Consider the following 20045-nt stretch of genomic DNA (forward strand, 5'->3'; position numbering starts at 1 on the left):
TGTACTTAAAATTTTATTTCTATTTCCAGTACATCATAATAATTATAAAAGAATGGTCTGCAGCCACAATTTAAACCAGTGGCTGACTTTGTGTGGATATTCACACACAAATGATTTATTATAATCACAAAGGCTTTCAACATGAAATACTTGATCCTGAAATCCTTCATCACACAAAAAAGCTCAGGAAATTCTGCTTCATCCAGGCCTGACTCTCATTTTTCCAAACCAGATCAAGAGCTCAGTGTTGCCTCATTTATTCCTCCAGGAGTGCCTTGTCTGTGTGTGAATATTGCAATAAATGTTCAGAGGGCAAAGAGACACCTCAATATTCTGCTGTCAGGGCACTCACAGCTTTGATTTCACACCTTCAACCCCCCCAGCTCCCTGGTTCAGAGCAATTTGCTGTATCTGGAGCTCTTTTGTTTAGAAGGGACTATCAGACATCCTTGAGTTGCCCCCCCCCACAGATCCTCTCAGTTCCATGACGCCAAGATTTGGGAGCTCCTGTCAGATCTGCCCATGTCCTGCTCTGCAAACAGCCCCAGAATTGCCTTTGCACTGCTCTGGAAGCCACCTGGGCATCTGCAAAGCCTCTGCAAGGAATTCTCATTGCAGCCCTGCTGTGCTGATTCCATGGGGAAAGGAAAAATCCCCCAAGATGCTGAGCCCCAGCACTCCTCAGGCTGCTCCACTGCAAACCCTGGCACTGCCACCCCCATTTATGACAAAACCCCCAAACAATAGTGTCCTTTTCCCTGCTTCCTCGTGAACAATTGCTTCCCTCATCACCTCCAAATCATAAAAATCTGAATCTATTTTACAGTTACGTCCAATACAGGATTGAACTGGTATCAAACCCAGACTAACAGCAGCTGGTTCTCTTCTGGAAGTGCTGCCTGCTATGCCTGGTCACCTTTGTCTTCTGTTGCCATTGCTGAGTCCCTGTGCTGCTCCTCTGGATCCCCTGGCAGGATGTTGGTGACTGTCTGCAGGAGGGACTCGATCTGCTCCTCTGTCAGCCTCTCCTCGCTTTCTTCCACCATCTGCAGGTCAAAAAAATCCCATTGGCACCATCAAATCCACACTTCCTCCCTCAGGGAGAAGGACTCAGCTCAGCAGGGAAGACTTTGTCAAGACACAGCCTGAGCTCATCACAAAAGCATTTCACAAAGCAGAACTCTTGGAATATTTTGAAAAAAAAAAAGAAAAAAAGAAAGAACTCCATTGTTCAGCACGACAATTGGCACTGTGTAATGAGATCCTGCTTTCCTTCCAGCAAGGAAAACACCACCCTGGGAACAGCCTGGCCTACCCTAAAGCCTCCCTCAACCTCCACATCCTTGTCCTAAGCCAGGCTTTTCCCTTAGCTCAGATGCAGCCCCACTTCCCTGACCTTTCTCCCAGGTTTCTGTGTTTTCATGGGATATCCTGAGAGGGATTCCCTGCACCTTGGCATCTCATCCAGTACCTGCAGGAAATCATCAGCCCATAAAGGAAATTTGGAATTTGCTTGGATTGGGAGACTCCTGGATATGAAGACATTTAAAAGCTCTGAGCAACAACAAAACCACTGCCATGACTCAACTCCATGATTCCAGGAGATTAATTAGGGACCTACTCCCACTGTGGAGCTGGGGCAGCTTTTCTATCACTGCTACCAGTAAAACAACTGCCCTAATTTATAGGCAGCTGTTAAAAGGGAAAAAAGCTTGTCAGAGGACTGGAAAAGCAAGTCAGAAGAACTCTTCAAACACAAATGAAACCAATTAGGATTGTGGGGTTTGAGTTTGCTTTTTTTTTACAGCAAGTCCTTGAAAATGGCCTTTGAAGAGAAGTGATTTATAGTAATGATGGTTCCAAGTCAATGCAGGTTTAATCAGCCCTAGCTGTAAACTGCCAGCTCTTCAGATGCCTTCTGAAAAGCAGAGTGGGACTTCAACTCATTTTTGTTTTTCTTCAGAGTCCTCTTTGCACAATCTGATCATCTTTCATCAGGATCATCCACAGATCAGCACACACACAGAGAATCCGCTCCTCAGCAAAAGGCAGACACTGAATTTCCATTTGTTAATGACTTTCAGGGGACTATCCCCATCAAAGGATGAAAATCCCTGTGGAGTGGCTTTCCAAGCTCAACAACTACTGTAGGACACAGGCTTGAACAGCAGCCCTGGCTCAGCTCCCCAGCAGCTGCTCCTCTGCACTCCCTGTGCTCACACACACTCAAATCCCCCTGCCCTGGCTGGGAGAGCCCCTGGCAGCTGAATCCCACAGGGAATCATCTCAGCACACCTTGGAGCATCAGCACCACACCACCACGTGTGCAAGTGGAAGATGTCACTGGAACTAAATGTTCTTTCAGGTCTCTCCCAGCCCAAACTATTCTGGGATTGTGATTCCATGATCAAATCTGCTCCACCCACTCCTTGGTGCCAGTGCTGCTGACCAATCACTCCTCTCCAGATGACCTTTGCTGTTAAATCTCACAGAGGATTATCAGCCTGGCTTTCAGGCTGCATTATGGGGTTATTCATTTCTGCTACACTCCATTTTCAAGGTGGGGTAGGTGCTGTGGGAGCAGGAGCTGCACAGAGAACCAGCCCAGGTGCTTTGGACACCTGGATCACTCCAGGTAGGATGGCTGAACCAATGTCTTCCAGATTTGTTACCATCCCTCAGAAAACAGCACTTGGCCTTGTTTAGATTGGATTTATTGCATGCCAGCAAGTTCAACTCTCTTCCCATTTTAATTTTAATATCTGGATCTCCTCTCCCTTTTTTCCCCTCCACTTTCTCCTTTAGGTGCTTGCTCTGACTCAAACAAAACCTGGGATTTCTCATCAGCTCTTACCAACTCCTGATTTTAGGGCAGAACATGAGAATTCCAATCCTTGTTTTCTTCCCTGCTCCCCAGTGACTCCAGATGAGTAATGCCCCAACTCCCAGTCTGAACAATCCCTCTGATGTCACTTTTGTGGCACAGCACGAGGCTGACAGACTGCAGGGACAGACACAGCAGCTCTGGGGGTTGCTCTGGCAGCCCCAGAAATCCCAGCTGAGCACGAAGCTGATGAAAGAAAATCAGCTCTGGTGCTCTAAGTGATTTCATTCAAATGTTGTGAAAAGCATTTTTAGAGACGCCAGACCCTGCACTGAAGAGGGGATGGAGCTCCCAAATTCCCTTCTGCTGACACATCCAGAGGGAAGTGGGAATTCCTTCAATTCCTGCAGCAAAATTCACCTCTTGGTGCCTCTCTAGCAGCTCCCAGCAATCTCCAACAGACACAAATCAACACTTAACAGGATGGACAGACAGCTTCTTAGTCCAGTTGATGCTTCAGCCTTATTTTGTTGGGATATTATTTGAGATTTCAAAGGTTCAAAAGCACAAACTGGAAGCAGCAAAGCAACAAGGCAAAAGGAAAGATTCAAAAATTAAGCCCAGACAGCATGTAGATAAAGAGGCAAATGAAACTGTCCTAAAAGGAAACAGATCTCAGGGGGACAGGAGGTCACTCATTCTACATCCAGCAGATGTTCTCACAGCCTTCTGATTTACAGCTGCAAGACAAAATAGCTTTGATGCTGAGAGCACAAAGAAATATGGTGCTGAGAGGAGAAATGAGATGTAAGAAGCAGCCCAAGAGGCAAAAAACCCCAAATGGATTCAGGTGTCTCCATTTCCAGCAGCAATTTTACCAATCTTGGAGAAAATCTCCAGCCAAAAGCCCTGCACTGGCTGAAACTGCTCAAGAGGCAGCCAGAGCCCATAAGCAGCCAGGAATGCAAAGTTTATAGTAAAGAAAACAAAAATGCAAATGTTTGGAGGGAGGGGATGAGCTCAGATGTTGATGTTGGCAGTGCCACCCAGCCCGAATGGGAACAGTTTCCCCTCTCAGAGCATGCCATGTGAAAAGTTTGGGGTATTTCTGACCAAAGTTTGGGGTGTTCCTGACCAAAGTTTGGGGTGTTTCTGACCAAAGTGCTGCTGGCCTCAGCATCTGCAGATCTGGGTGAGGAGCAGAAGTGGGGAGTGTGACAGAAATATAATTTCTGCCCCCTAAAAGCCCCCTGATGTCATAAATAATTGTCACTGCTGCCCCAAAATAACTCCAGAGGTTTAGGAAAATTTGCTGCAGCACATCAATGTCATTCATAACCACACCCAGTGTGTGCTACCTGTGAAATGTGATTATTCACTCAGCTCAGGACTCACTAATCACTTCTATTTCACCCAAATTAGAGCACTTTGTTACTCAATTTCCATTCCAATATATTCATAAAATCAGCAATGCTCCCATTTAATTTCCACAATGCTCTACATCTAATCAAAGAGGAAAACTTTATAAATTAATTGGCAGGAAATTCTCCCAGCTCAAACTAAAAGCAGCACATTCCCCCTGCAGCTCAAATTGAATTCTCAGAAATTCACAGGCAGCCCATGAAGATAATCCCAGGGATTAAAGTGTTTATTCATAAATTAAGGTGTAAATCTATGTTCACAGTGCCACAGACAAATGGAAGCACAAAATCACTCAGGACTGTCTAAATTCCTTTTTTTACTCACTGAAAGAAGGACAAACATCCTTAATTCAAACCATACCTATCTTTTGTGCTTACCCAAATAAAAGCAGGATTTAAGAGACTTCATCCTCCTCCCTAATGTTTATTTGGTTTAGTCTCCTGAGACATAACAATAAATCAAGAATGAAGAATAAATAAAGCCACACTGAAGAAGCCCAAAAAGTCCTGAAGGAACTGAGAAATTCTCTCAGCATTTGGTCAACAAACCTCAGCACCAAAGAACAACCTGTGGGTTAAAAGCTATTGTTCACTGGAATAATAAGCTAAGAATTAGATTTAAAAATAATCAGTTAAGTACAGCAATAAAGGAAATAGGGGCTCTGATCATTTCCAAAGCAATCAAGCACGTAATTTACCTCCAGTGGGGGAGGGAGATGTTTGATGAGAAAATCACTGTTATTTCCTCCTTTGAGCAGTGATTTGAAACTGCTCAGCACCACAGCAATAGGAAAAAAAACACATTAAAAAAGAAATAAAGTAAAAGACTGAATGATTGAATTAATGTCCCTCAGAGATAATTAACCAAAGGCAAAGCAAAATACATTGTTGAGAAAATAAACTGTTTAAACCTCCTTAAGATCTTTCATTTTCTAAAATATTTTCCATTATTATTTTCCAGTATAAAAGACAATGTGCCAGTCTGTAAGTATGAAATTCTCCAAGGTACAAATACATTTTTAAAAAGCACAAAATCAAAAATCTGCTTTTCCACTCAGAATTGAATTTATTTTATATATTTATATTTTATATAGTTCTTTTTATTTAAGTATAGATGTTTATATATTATTTTTAATATAATATTTTATGTGTAGGCAGGATGACAATAAAAGTAGGACAGGGGGGAAGAGACAGACAAAGCCATGCAGTCACCTGAGAGCCCCAAAAATGACTGCACTTAAAGAAGGGAAGAAAAGCCTGCAGATGGCAATAAAATAAATCTGTGTAAGCATATGAAGCTAACAAAGGTGTGAGAAAGGCTCTAATTGTGGTTTCTGACTGACTTAAAGCTCCTGCTTGGGCTGCTGGTGGCCCCTGATCTCCTCAGCTGGAGTCATCCCTCTGAGATGCTTTCAGCAATTTCAGCTCTGCTCCTTGGTGACAGAACAAAACTGGTCCTACTGGTCCCTCTTTAATCCTTCCCCCTTTTGTACAGCAAAATATGATCCTGTTCCTCCTCAGCTGGGTTCCAGGGGAAGATTGCAAACAGATGTTCTTAATGCAAGAGATCTTTATTGAAATAATATCCTGAGTGTAACAATCTCTTTATTGCCACAGGGGTTTGTACTCCTGAGGAGATGTTTGAGAGAACAGAAGCATCTATTGCTATTTACTGACTGAATTATTCTTAGACTGACAATGGTTACTTTCCATCACAAAGTTTATACCCATTTCTCATCCTGCATTACTGCTCATTTCTGTTTAGAATTTTGGATTTCAGTGTGACAAAAAACCATTGAAAACAGGGAAGATGTAAAAAAAATAAGGTATTCCATCACAGAGCTGCACAGCAAAAATATTAAATATATTCTTATTTGCAATAGTTTCATAAATCACCTTTAATGACTGCATTGGGCATTTTAAATGAAACAAAGAGAGGTGGAGAATCTGCCTGAGAGGGCTCTGAGAGGCAGCTGAGTGGATTTGAAGCCGTGGATGTAAAATGTGCATGAAATAAAGGGATCCATTCAATCCCTGGCCCATGAGGAAGCAATTATTCAATTATCTCCAAGGTTAAAGCTGCTTCCAGCTCAGCTTTGAACAGGCCCAGGCATGGGTACTCACCAGCTGGATCTCCACTGCACTCACAGGCCTGTGGTTCAGCAGCTGCAGCTTTTCTGCCCTGGTAAAAGCACAGTGAAGAAAATCCACATTACTGGGTGGTTTGAGGATGCCCTCAATGGCTGCAGTGATGCAAACACATTCCTGATAACTTAGGGATGAAATGGCACTGCCAGGAATGATCCTGGCTGGGTTTGCAGAGGGGCTGAAGGGCCATAATTTGGATATTTTAATAATTTGGGGACTTTCTGTGTTCAGCCACACTGCTGTTGGCCTAAGGTGGCAAGCAGAGACCCTCAGATCATTACTGTGCAAGCATTAATTAACTGCTGCTTCATTAAAGCTCTGCAGAAATGAGAAACAACTCAGCAAACATCCAACAGTTCTGCCATGAACACACAACCACCAGAACAATTTTCATACCTAAGGAGTTACAGTCCCATCAAATGGCAGCAACTGGTTTATTCTTTTAGCTCATTACAAAGACAAAGTTCCAGCAGGGAACTGCAATTTGGAGAAACTAAATCTTGGCATTTATTACCTTCTCCAAGGTAGAAATACATTTTTAAAGAGCACAAAATTAAAATCTGCTTTTCCATTCAGAGAGAAAAACATGGAGCAATTTGTTCCTTAAAAAAGATGATGTTTCATCTTCAGCATTAAGTAAAGCTGAACTATTCTCATGGTGAGCTGAACATCCCTGACTTTTAATTATAGGGCATCTTAAAGCATATTTAAATGGATTCTGGAGGGTTTAAAGCATATTGAAACTGATTCTGAAGGGTTTCAAGCATATTTAAACTAACTCTGGAGGGTTTAAAGCATATTTAAATTGATTCTGGAGGGTTTAAAGCATATTTAAATTGATTCTGGAGGGTTTAAAGCATATTTAATCTGGTTCTGGAGGGTTTTCCCCTGGGCAATTTTAGAAAGGAAACCTCACAGCTTTTAAGAGAACACAGATCACTCCATGTTTACAACCAACAATTTCTGTGTGTCTGGAGATACCTCAGAGATATAATTTCATTTCAAAAGGCCTCTGCCACTGGCTGCTGGATGATCCAGCTAAAATGTCCATTTTCATCATCACTCTCAGCTTCAGAAGAAAAGCTTGTGAATTTTCAGTCCAGCATTTGTGATGTATTAACAATCCCTAAGAGAAAGCTCCAGAAAAGCCCTCCTATTTATTTATTTGTTTATTATTAGTTTGCTTTGCTTTTGGAGAGATAAAATATGTTTTCACTGGTGATGGGAAGCAGGGAATCCACCTCTTTTGTTTTCCCCTGGTAATCACTCAAATCCATGTGGTGTTTCCACCATGAGGCTTTGAGAGCATGGCTGGATTTTGCTCTGAACTCAGAGCACTTTCCAGGCAGACAGATGAGGTGTTTACAACTGCTGCCATCTACCAGAGTCATAAAAAATCAGGAGTAAAACCCCAATAATGACAGGAGATGAGCACTCAAATCCTTGACATGGAAAGCAGGTGATTTAAGGAATCAATGAGAGATAAAACTCACTGTGTAAAAGCAAAGCTAAAGGCAGCACTGCCATGCAGAGCTGGGGAAAGAATATTAAATAATTCCTTTATTCTATAAAAACCTGGCCAATTCAGCTGGAGTTCTGAAAGGTCTTCCCTGCAGAGCTGGGAATTCCCTGCTTTGGTGCCTGATGGAGGCAGAGCTGGTGCTTTCAGTGCTCTTTCCTTTGCCCCTTGGCCAAGCAAATGTTGGTGCTCAATTTCCAGAGCTCTCCAACAGCTCCTCCCTGCAAACACCTCCCTCCTCCTCCTCCTCCTCCCCCAGCCCTACTTACAAGGACAGACTGTGATGAATTCATATTTTACCCAAGTTTCTCTCACATGACACTTCAGAGCCTTCTCAAACAACTCTTTCTTCTCTTTTGCAGCACGACACATCCCAATCCTCCAGCTCCACCACTCCTCCACACAAAGCACATTATCTGACTTTTATCAAATAAATTTCCTCATCCTCTTCTTTTCAAAGCAATATCCTTGAAATATAAACCCCAGAGCCAAATAAAGAGGATCAAATGGCAAAAGCCATTTTATGCCTGAGCTGAAGAATGCAAACCTGATTTAGCCAGAGCTCTTTTCAAGCAGGTAGAGCTGTGTTTATCACAGGAAGATTAATGGCACAGCAGCAAGCAGAAATAAATTAACACCAATTACACCTCGTGACTAAAACAATCAATTAGTGCAACTGCTGATGTTTCCTGAAGAAATAGAGGGCACAACAAAAAAAGGTCACCTCTCCAAGAGTTTCTGCTCATAAGCCATGAACAGCACTCCAACTCATTAGGGATAGACAGAAATTTTACAGTCAGGCCAAACGGATCCTAAAAGCATCATTTCAGGGGATTTGCAGTTTTTATAAATGTGTACAGAAGAATGAGAGAGAACTGACAGTGATTAACACATTCAAATGTGGCATCTGAAGGATTTCATGGCTGGTTTTGATCAGCAAAGCTCCCTACTGGAAAATGATGCAGAACAACACAAAGGAACAAGCAAAAGAAAAAAAAGCCCTAAAAGCTGCATAAATGCCATATTTCATCTAGAACTGCTTTTGCAGCATAAGCACTAATTAACACCCCAACATAAGGATCTTTAGACATGGTAATATGTAATTAGGAGGGAAGCAATGAAACACTCCCAAAATGTCTCTAAAATGCATTTAATAGGAAACTGGATTGCTCAGCCTCAGCAGCAGCAGAAGGCAGAGGTCTGAGTTGGAGCTCAGTGCCCACTGCACCTTTTAAACACTGATCCCACAAACTGACTGCTGGGACCAGGCTCTGATCCCACAAACTGACTGCTGGGACCAGGCTCTGACCCCACAAACTGACTGCTGGGACCAGGCTCTGGCTCTGACCCCACAAACTGACTGCTGGGACCAGGCTCTGGGTCTGACCCCACAAACTGACTGCTGGGACCAGGCTCTGACCCCACAAACTGACTGCTGGGACCAGGCTATGGGTGTGACCCCACAAACTGACTGCTGGGACCAGGCTCTGGCTGTGACCCCACAAACTGACTGCTGGGACCAGGCTCTCTGTGTACCTGGAATTTCCTGACAGTACACACACACAAATTAAAACCTGAATAACCACAATTTCAGCAGAGATTAGCCTTAAGTAAGGCAACCATGCATTAGGATCAGCCCTGATTGCAGTGTTTGGCTTAGGCACAGACCTAAGCTTGAATTTAGTTCATGCTCCATTAAATCTAAATAGTAAAATTAACTTTTTCCAGCTCCTATGAATTCATCTTTACACTTCCTACAGCACTCATGGCACGCTGATGCTCGTTAAATAAAAGGGGAACTGTCCCACCCATCCAAACAGAAGGTGAAGAATATTTTCAGCTTCATTGCCCCCAAACTTCAGCATCTGCATTTTCCCTGCTCTGCCTGGATTTTAGTAGCAGTTTGGAACACGAAAGCTGCTCACTCAAGAGGAGAATCCATACAAAAGATGAGTGACAGAGAAAGCAATTTTCTCACATAAAAGCAAGATCCCACTAATCAGAGTTAATGGGCCGTGCTGCAGACTTGTACAGGACCTGCCTGCTGAGAAATCCCAACATGGCAATTCCTGCTGAGCCCACATCCTGCAGCCCTGGGGCTCAGCTGCAGCCAGGAGCAGCTCTTCCAGGATGGAAAAAATGCTCTGGAGTGGGTCTGGGGACACACACAAAGCTCAGGCTGCAGGAGACAAAAACCTGTGCAGTTATGGGGAGGAAAAGGGGTCTGAGGTCTGTGTGAGGGTGGAGCTGGAGGAGGTGAAGATGTTGAGTTCCAACCTAGAAATCCTAAAAAACATTTCTACAGGAAGAAAAAAACCACCTCTGGGTCATGTTCAAGATCACAGACAGCACAATCCTACATTGATACATCCATCCTAAAAAATAATACAAATACTTGCAAGCTCTTGTGGAAATCCAGACAAAATACATCATTTTCTGTCAGAACTAAGCAAACTTTTGCAGTTTATATTTTAACCAAAATCTCCTCTGTGTGTTGGTATTGCCCTTTTTTAAGCTGCTGAACTCCCAGAGTGTTTTTCCAGCAAGAGGTCTGGGTTAGGAGAGAACAGTGCCAAGATCCAGCACAGAGAGCTAAAAAAACCCTTCAAATATCTGTGCTTGAGCAGAGGCAAATTTATCCTTGGGAATGGATGTTTGAGGATTACTAGGAAAACCATGAAGCAACAGTTGGACACACAACCAGGGCTTTGATTCCTGCCGGAAATATAAATCCCATGGTCCTCAATCAACCATGGCAAATTTAATGCCTGAGTCCTGAGCACAGGCTCTGGCTGAGGGAGGATTTCCCCAAACTGGGAAATCACAGCCCCAGTGGGTGCTGTGATTCTCCACAAGGATTCCCACTGGAAAAGCTGAGAATAATCTTCTTAAAAATCTCTTAAATGATGCTGCTGTTCAATGATGCTGACTTGCTGTTGAATATTCATTCTGAAAGCTCTGGAGGAGACAAAAATTACCAAGCAAATCCTTCAGCCTTTAATATTGCAGAGGTTTATATCTGTTGCAGTTTTTGGCAGTCATGAGTGAAAATATTTTCTACAAGTACTGAAGATTGTCAGCTCAACACTTCCTCGACTGTGTTGATTTAAAGACAAAAAGGGCAATGTTCCTGAGCAGATTTTTAAAATTATAATAATATGCAGTGATTGGAAATTTGATTATCCCAAAATTAGATGCAAGATAGGCTATCAGTGGCAGGAAGAAGCACAAGTAGAGCCAGTTTTCATTGAACCATAATTACAGAACTCTAGTTTAATAACTGCTCTTTTCATGCAGTGCAATTCACCATACCTTACAAATATGAAGCCATTCCAGCACTAAGACTGGAAAATGAGCTGCTAGTGGCAAACTCTATTTCCAAGTACAACATGGCTCACTGAACTGGAGCTTCAGCCAAAGCCTGAGGCCTCAACAAGGTAATAATAAAATTCATTATGTGGGTTCAGAGCTGTAGTTTTAAATAAATCTCAGTTCTAGAGTTTGAATTTTACCAAAGTAATGATTAAAAACTATGGGGAAAACTGTTTTACCACACCTTAACTGTATCAGTGAAATATCTGGCTTTGATTTTGCTCCATTTAGCAAGGCAGCTTTCTGAAATGACTCTGGAATGTTTGTTTGCACACACTGACGTTTTTAAAATCTTTTCAATTGATTTTTTAAAATCTCCCTTTTAGGAAGCCTTTTTTTGTGTCTGTAATACTAATGAAACAAATCCATCACAAAATGGATGCTGCTCTGTTAACCTGGCTTTTTGAGTGGCAAAAATCAGTGATAACAGAAGAATTTGAGGTGATTTTCCAGGAACTGCAGAATTTGCCAGAAATATGTTACCAATTCTCCCACTGGAGCACAGACATCACGTGCAGCCTGACATCCTGCAGGGCTGTGGAAGGAAAAATAAGAATTCCCTCGATGGAAAGCTCTGCCTCAGTTCCTGGTGTTTCCCTGGCTGCTGTCTCCTCCCAGCTGGGGATTCTCCCATCCTCGAGCACAGCCTAGTGCTGAGGGCAGCAATCACAGCCTGGGCAGGGAACGGCACAGCCCAAGGCAGGGCTGCAAATCCCGGGCTTCAGAGTCCTGCTATTAGGAAATAGGCTAAGCCTAATTAAGAGCATAAACACGCTGCTTAATTGATTCCCCTCTGATTAGAGGTGGAGTGATGACAGGAATGTAAAGGGCAGGGAAGCAGTTTGGGGTGATGGGGTGTTGCTGACCCTTTCACCAGACTGAATTGTCTGAGGACAGACCCCAATTAACACAAATCAATCTAATCAGCCAATGCAGGGAGCTGTTAGCAGCACAGACAGGGTCTGAGCAGCTCAGAGAGCACATTTTGGGGTGCCTTACCCAGAAAGGAAGCAGCAAAGAGAGTCTGGAGCTCATTACTCTTGGTGGGAGGAAAGGTCATCCCAGGGATCACATAAGCAAGGTCCTGGAAGAGCAAACACTGCAGATCTTTCCAAGGGAAAGAAGCTCTCTGCACACAGCTGGAATGAAATCCCTAAACACCACCTCCATCCCACAGAATGGAAACCATCAAAGCCTTTTGATTGAACAAGAGGAGCAGTGTTGAAATGACCTTGGTTAGGAACCAAAGGTAGCTCCAAATCACCTTGGAGGCATCACTGCTCGAAGTGGTTTAACATAAAGTGCTTTAAAGAGCAATTGCACCCCTTGTGCTCTCTGTGGTTTGGGGTGAAGGGGCTGCCAGGTGGGCCCTGACAATGGAAAAGATCAGAAAAAAAGAAGTGCCACACAAAACTCTGGGTTTTATTCTGTAAAGCATAGTTGGCAGAGTTGGGAAGTTCTTTACCAGAGCATATGTTTGGTTGAGCATTTAAATAATGGCAGAAAATACTTAAAATCCATTCATCAGATCATCACAGTGTCCACAGGGATCAGTCTGTCAGCATTAATTGAGTTTTTACTCCTGTTCAAAGCACAGCTCCACTTACTTGGTTAATTTATGGTCTTTCATTGCTATCAGGAACTCCCTGACAGTCTCAGGACTCTGGTACCTGCAGGGTGTTTTTGAAATGTACTTCAGTGTCTGCAAGGGACAGAAAGAAAACATGTATTATTTAATACATATTTAATTACTTATTAATTAATATTTAATTACTTAATTAATACTTGTTTTACCAGTTGTGTATGGAACGAATACTCTGAAAAGTCTTGAGAAAAACTGGAAAATCAATTCAGGTTTGGAAATCAACTTGATCTGAGCTGTTCAAAGCCCAAAACTGCAAATGGAAGAATACAAGAAAGGACTGAGTTTTAGCTCTGCTTGTTAAAAAAAACCCCTCTTGTGTTTGTGAGACATTTGCTGGGTTTGCTCCTTGTTTGGATATTCTCTTTTGAAAGTACACAGAAAAGTTGAACTCATCCTAAACCCAAGTTTTCATGTGCCCAGTGCCAGGAATATTCTCACTGCCAGCCCAGAAATCCCTCTCTAGGATCTCTAGTATCTTCTTGCTTTTATCCTTTACCTGCATTTTTGGCAATTTAAAGTTGATAGAAGCAGATTAAATGGCTTGTTATGAAATCTACAAGGGTATTTTGCTATTAAAAATTAATTGAGACAGTTAAACTTTGATCAGTTTTTTCCCATGTAACACCTACCAACCCTTAACTTTGACAGCAGATGTTCCATTTATTTGCTTTATTTACAATAACAACATTGAGCTGGTGGATAATAGAATTACATTACACAAAGTAATCTGAACTGAGTAAAAAACCAATTTGTTGATAAAAAAACCCACAAAAATTGCAGTTCACAGATGACTTTTCACTGGAAGTGACTTAAAATCTTCCTAAATATTTATTGTTGCTTGAATTAAACCCCAAAATGAAGAGATGGAAATAATGATAATTTATTTTTCCTTTCTTTAAGCCCTGTCTGACCTTTCCAGATTAAATGAAGCTGTTATTCACCACCAGTGATTGAAATGAAATTATTATATTGTCATGTAATGTAATTATTTCACAGGAGTAATTTCTCTTCTCTTCTTTTTTTTGGCAATTTCAAATCAATGAAAAAGCCAAAAACACAGAAAAACAAAGCTCCTTTTGTGGAGTTACTTCAGAGCCAATAGATCCAAGTCTGCAGGGAGCTTGTGAAGAAACCCAAAGACAATCCTATAAAATCAAATTCTGCCTTTCTTTCAGTCAAACATAGAAAATCCACTCAGAATTGACACCAGCTACACCCCCAAGCCCCCTGTAGGTATTGAACACATAGAATAACAAAGCAATTCAAGATTTCAGGTGCATCCTGATCAAATTTACTTACAGGATCTTCCTCAGCTGTTTCCCAGAGGTGCAGGAAGAGACTGTCAGTCTCCATGAAGATTTAATTCCCACTTTTGGTAAGCCCCTATTTTGTTGAATGCAAGGCTCAGGAATGACAACCTCTGTACCTTTTTCAAACAAAGCCAGAACTAAAACAAAACCAAAGCCTAGGCCAGATCTTATCCACAGGAGTCGTTTCAGGGCTCAACAGAATCATGCAAGCAAAGGCAAAGTGCTTTCAGCTGCCTGTCAGTCGTGGTGCTGCTCATGCAGTTCTGCAGCACACACACAATGGCTCCCACTGCAAGGCTCTGGAAAATTGCTAATTTATTTTAAATGTCAGTATTTTTATTACATCATTTTAGAATTCCTACCCAGGAAGGGATGAAATGTTTATTCCCCACCTGGCATCCAAGTGATGTTATCTGTATGTGGGGTTTGGCTTTTCTTTGGATCAAAAACCAATTTAGATTATCTGTTTTGGCTGGGAATTATCCATTTAGTTCTGTTAAAAATCCTAACAAAACTAAACAGCTGAAACCCAGGGGGTTTGAAATGTTGAAATTCTTTTATAGATTTTAAGAACAGTAGCTGCCTAACTCTGCCCTGACAGCACAGTCACCCTACAACCTGAGCACAGAAAAGTGGCAGATTTTATTAAATCATTTTATTATGGTTTGAATGAGGGGAAATTTGATACCAAATTATCAACACACAGCCCTGAGGATGTGAATTATTGCAGCCTGAGCTAACTGGTACATGGATTTCCCCAGTGCTGCTCACCTCATACATGATTGTGTTCAGATTCTGCTGCCCAGAGCTCTGCTTGGTTTTGCCACTCTCTTTACGCTGCTGCTTGAGATCAGTAAGTAACTGGTACACCTAAAGATAAAAAATAAAGAGGTTTACGGCACCTGAGAGCATTTGACCTACAAATATTACAGCAGGAAATCATAAATGAACAGGAAATTCCTACCAGCCAAACAACAAAAAATGTCTGGTTGTTCTGCAATGAGAAATGTTTTGGCCCCAGAGTGATGAATAAGGATGGAAATTGTTTTTTAAAAGCTGTGACTGTTTTAAACAGATGAGTAGAACTTTTTCAGATATTTTGCTTCAGAGTAAATACCCAGAGCAAAGCAGCAGAGCACTTCTCACTGTTCATCCCCTCATTTTCACCTGGCTTCACTCAAGATCCAGCCCAGGGAGTTACAAACTGACAAGTCCAGAGAAATAGGAACCCAAACATTTCCAGACAGTGAGAAATATGAACATAATCAGCCAGGAACCCTCCATGACTTCCCACCTCCAGGGAAAAGGAACACCTGTCAATGCTGAAATCAAACTCAGGCTGGGAGCTTGGACAACAAACACAAAAGGACAACAAGCTCACAGGGAAGTGCAGGGATGGAACTTGGTGCGCAAAGCATCCCCTGGATTTACAAAACTTGGCTCTGCGACTGGAACTGCCACTGGGAAGAGGAGCAAATGGAAAGGGATCAGCAGTTGGAGGGAATCAGTGCTTTTAAAAATCATATTTGCTGTTTTTTGGACATGATTTTAAGAGCCAGGCACTGAACACCAGTTTGGGTGACAGGGTACCCTCTGTTTCTCAGAGGAAATTCAGCAGAGTTCTTCCCAGATGCCTCTTTACCACTCACCAGGTGCTGCTCTCCTGTTTGCAGACAGATGCAGCTCAGGATAAAACACTTCAAGATTAATTTCAGAATAAATGAAACAGCTGCAATAAAAAGCAGCTTCAGCAATAACACAGACAAAACCACTTGGGTTATTAAAACTGTTCCAAAAATTAAATTAATCAGCAAAGCAAAATATTTCCATTACCTGGCTTCAATTAAACATTTCTTTCCACCCCCCTTAAAATGAGAGAGGAAAATACCACTTCAGAATAATCTCAAGACCAAACAAACAACAGCACAGCACCCACTACTAGCAAAACCATTTCCAAATCTTCTTTAAAAGGTTTTTTTTTTTTTGAAACCAAACCAAATGCAAGGAAGAGGAAATCCCCTGCAGGTTTTGCTGATTGCTACTGCCAGGTTTCAGCTTCCAAAGATTTTACAAGGGACTGATGACAGCTTGGAACTGCTGCTTTAAAAGCAGAATGAAGACAAACTTACCTCAAAGTTACTCAGCAATGCAGCATTTGAATCTTTTCTAAAAGGAAAAATGAAAACAATTTATTATGTTCCAAATGGAACTGTTTGAAGCTTTTCTTTGCCCACTCACAGACACTAAAAAAACTTAAAAAAAAAAAAAAAAAGCCCCAAGACATCTTATTTTGGTGATTCTAGATGCCACCTCTGGAAAATATTCACCATGCTGTCAGTAAAATGATGGCATTGAGTATATTTTGCAGAGTTTGCCCCATAAATCATAACACACTTGTACAACACACTCCTTTCACTCAGTCACCCTGACTCTCACCCAATTTCACACACAAACCAAATTGCTTTGCTTCTTCCTTAGGAAAAAATGCCTCAGATTTTATTCAAATAAAGACTGGTGGGAAAAAGAACTCAGATTACAAGCACTATTGTCTTTATTAGTCAAGAGCACCCTGAGTATTTTAGTACCATGGACACGTGTGTGTGGATAGACACAAATAGCGCTTTAATTTTTATGTGTTGTACTGAGTGAAAAAAACACCAATTTACTGCATTTCTCCTTTATTTATTCTTCCCATCTTTCTGTGCCTGTTCCTGTATTAAAAGGGCAAGGCTGGGTTTCCCATTTTCCACCTCCTCAGTCCCCATTAAGCAAGAATCCTTATCCAAAGCTGGCAGGTGACTGCAGAGCACGCCTTTATTCCTCCTGGATATTGTAAATTTCTATATTTAAAGTAAAAAGAGAGAGAAAACCTGCCCCAGAACATCCTCTATTCCCTGAACAACACATTCTGCTGAGCAGTCAGCAGTCACAACAACAGAAAGTTTCCATACAAAAGGAAAAAAAGGCTTTTCTCAGGTCTGTGCAGCAGCTTAGGAAAAAGCAAAAAAAAAAAAAGAACAAAAAAGGTACAATGTGTTGTTAAGCACCGAGAACGGCCTGAATAGAACTGTCACGTTCATCACTTTCAAATGGTAAATGCATCCACAAACTTCCACAGGTTCTAGCATTGTTTTTAAATGAAAAGGACCTTCTAAAATACGCTGAGATGAACTTCAACTTCCATTTCGCTGACCCGAGTGAAACTTCAGCAAGTGAGCTCAGGCACGCATTAGTTTTTCATTCATGTTTTACAAACCATATATAGCTTTTGTTGGGAGGTAAATGCAAGTCTTCAGAATGTTTGCATTCAGCAGGGCCCTACAGAAATCCCCGCGGATCAAAGACATTCTATAGGGAGAATTACGTATGGAATTCTTCGGCTGAAAGGGGATGGAACCAACACACGGCCATGCAAATGAGGCTGCGGGATCGAGGGTTAACAATGAAATTATTTAAGGCAACTGTTTTCCTTCTTTTCTTTTTCATTCCAATCCCCTTTGCCATTCAAAAAAAGACTTTTTTTCACTTCTGCTAAAGAGTCAGTCTCAAATCTTCAACAGCTCTGAAACGTCAGAATTATAAACTGATCAACTTTTGCAATAGAAATAAAATTTCCTTCGGTCCTGACTCGCAGCTACCAATTTTACAGTCAGGAAACAAGGAATTCTGAATAATGGATTCTAATGGGTATTTTTAAACAGTCAGCTCAACACTTCACTTAATTTTTATATGATTAAGAATTAAGCAGAAAGGTAAAAACATTCATGGTAACACCAAAAATATAAACACTTTTTACAGCCTTTAAACAGCTCATGTTTGCCCAAATTTTAGTCTAAACCAAAACACTCTTGAGTACAGCTGCATATATCAAAAAATATCTCAGTAAAGGGCATCACACCTTTGCAATTATCACTGACACTTCATATTTTTAAGTGTGCTGCTTCACATGTGTTGTATATTTAAACCACACTGTTTTCTGAGAGTTCTTCTCTCTAATAACAGATAATTCTGGTAAGAAATACAGAATAATTCTGCTAAGAAAAATCCATAGTAAGAATTTGGAGAGTTGCAAAGTTTCCCTTCCAAATCGGGCAGGAGGCAAAAGAAGATTAATAAAAATTCAGTGTAAGAAGCATCACAGATTTTTTTATTAATGGTATCAAAAGCATTTTTCTCAGCGTACAACAGCCAGAACAGCTCATTTCTCCACAGGCTACAGTATTAAGACTGTCATACAAACCTGCACTTCAGCAAATCTTTAATATTTTTTACCAACTTCTGATTTTCATGCTCACAGTAGAGAAGATTCAATGATTATAAAGCATCCTTGGATTACAGGGCTGCAGGAGCTCAGTGACTTTGGGGGATACATCCCATGAGTGCTCCCACCCACTAGAGAAATTAAATAAAAACTAGAAATTTAACCAGCTCCACAGAACTTGTGAGATTTTAAGCTTCAAAACAGGTCAGATCCTCTTGTTTTGTGCCCAAAACACACGGCAAGAAGGCCTGAAAGAACCACCAGCCAAAATTCTGCCTCTCTTATTGTGTTTGCAATCGCTGCCACAAACCCCTCAGGTTTTTTCCTTCTCCAGCATTTCCAGCTCCTACACAAAGCTCACGGGAATAATGAAAAATTCCCATTTATCCTCTCGCAGGGCAGAGGGAAGGGATAGGAGGGGTCAAGAGCGGCATTCAGGCCGAGCCACACAGCCTATCCGACAGTTTTAATAAAATAAACCCCTCCGATATTGACCAGAACGCCTGAACTCACTGCCGGGGGCAATAAAGCCCTCACGGATTCACTGTACCCTCACACCTCTCATGGATTCGTTCTACCCTCATGGATCCATTGTACCCTCACGCATTTATTTTACGCTCACACCCCTCATGGATCCATTGTACCCTCACGGATATATTGCACCCCCACACCCCTCACGGATCCATTGTACCCTCACGGATATATTGCACCCTCACACCCCTCACGGATCCATTGTACCCTCACGGATATATTGCACCCTCACACCCCTCACGGATCCATTGTACCCTCACGGATATATTGCACCCTCACACCCCTCACGGATCCATTGTACCCTCACGGATATATTGCACCCCCACACCCCTCACGGATCCATTGTACCCTCACGAATATATTGCACCCTCACACCCCTCACGGATCCATTGTACCCTCACGGATATATTGCACCCCCACACCCCTCACGGATCCATTGTACCCTCACGGATATATTGCACCCCCACACCCCTCACGGATTCACTGCACCCTCACACCCCTCACGCAGAGGCCGACATGGATGTACTCCCCCCCTCCCCCCAATACAGATGTACCCATACACCCCATAGGGATTTTCCCCACACAAATCCCGCTGAGATGCCCTGCAGCCCCGCTGTGGCCACGGCAGGGCGGCTCTGAGGCCCGGCCGTGCCCTGTGCTCCCCCCTCAGGCCCTTCCTTACACCTCCATCTTGTCCTCCCCGGCGCAGCCTCCCCGAGGATCCTCCCGCTACCCCCGGGCAGCCGCAGCCTGGCGGGGCACGGCGGGGGAGCAGCGGGCCGAGACCCGGTGAAGCTAAAGGAGGATTTGGCGGCTGCGACGGAAGCGGAAAAGGAAGGAGAAATGAGGAAGTTAAAAAAAAGGTAGCGAGGCGAAAAAAAAAAAGACAACTGCATTGGCCGGGAATCGAACCCGGGCCTCCCGCGTGGCAGGCGAGAATTCTACCACTGAACCACCAATGCTAGTGACAATATAGTGGCTGTCGCCATAGCTTTTGTGAGTACACTAGACAGA

General features: G+C 42.4%; 1 protein-coding gene and 1 non-coding gene across 2 annotated transcripts; both read right to left on the reverse strand.

The window, feature by feature from the left end:
- On the reverse strand, nucleotides 1–19886 carry CRCP (CGRP receptor component). The gene is made up of 6 exons (XM_050981881.1): nucleotides 19714–19886; nucleotides 16369–16405; nucleotides 15011–15109; nucleotides 12892–12986; nucleotides 6370–6427; nucleotides 1–1046 (listed from the first exon to the last, which is right to left on the reverse strand). Exons 1-6 carry the CDS (start codon nucleotides 19719–19721, stop codon nucleotides 903–905), a joined length of 441 nt encoding a protein of 146 aa, XP_050837838.1. The 5' UTR covers nucleotides 19722–19886; the 3' UTR covers nucleotides 1–902.
- Nucleotides 19887–19922: 36 nt separating this feature from the next.
- Nucleotides 19923–19993, reverse strand: TRNAG-GCC (transfer RNA glycine (anticodon GCC)). Its single transcript has one exon. It is a non-coding gene; the product is annotated as a tRNA-Gly (tRNA).
- Between the last annotated feature and the right edge of the window lie 52 nt (nucleotides 19994–20045).

This window comes from Serinus canaria, chromosome 19 (genome assembly GCF_022539315.1).
Source record: "Serinus canaria isolate serCan28SL12 chromosome 19, serCan2020, whole genome shotgun sequence".
NCBI lineage: Eukaryota > Metazoa > Chordata > Aves > Passeriformes > Fringillidae > Serinus > Serinus canaria.

Excerpts from the sequence above, each read along its gene's own strand:
- CRCP (XM_050981881.1), bottom strand. Across the intron at positions 6,428-12,891 it reads AAAGACCATAAATTAACCAA|GGCAGAAAAGCTGCAGCTGC; the intron begins GTAAGTGGAGCT and ends TGCTTTTACCAG. Across the intron at positions 1,047-6,369 it reads GTGCAGTGGAGATCCAGCTG|ATGGTGGAAGAAAGCGAGGA; the intron begins GTGAGTACCCAT and ends TTTGACCTGCAG.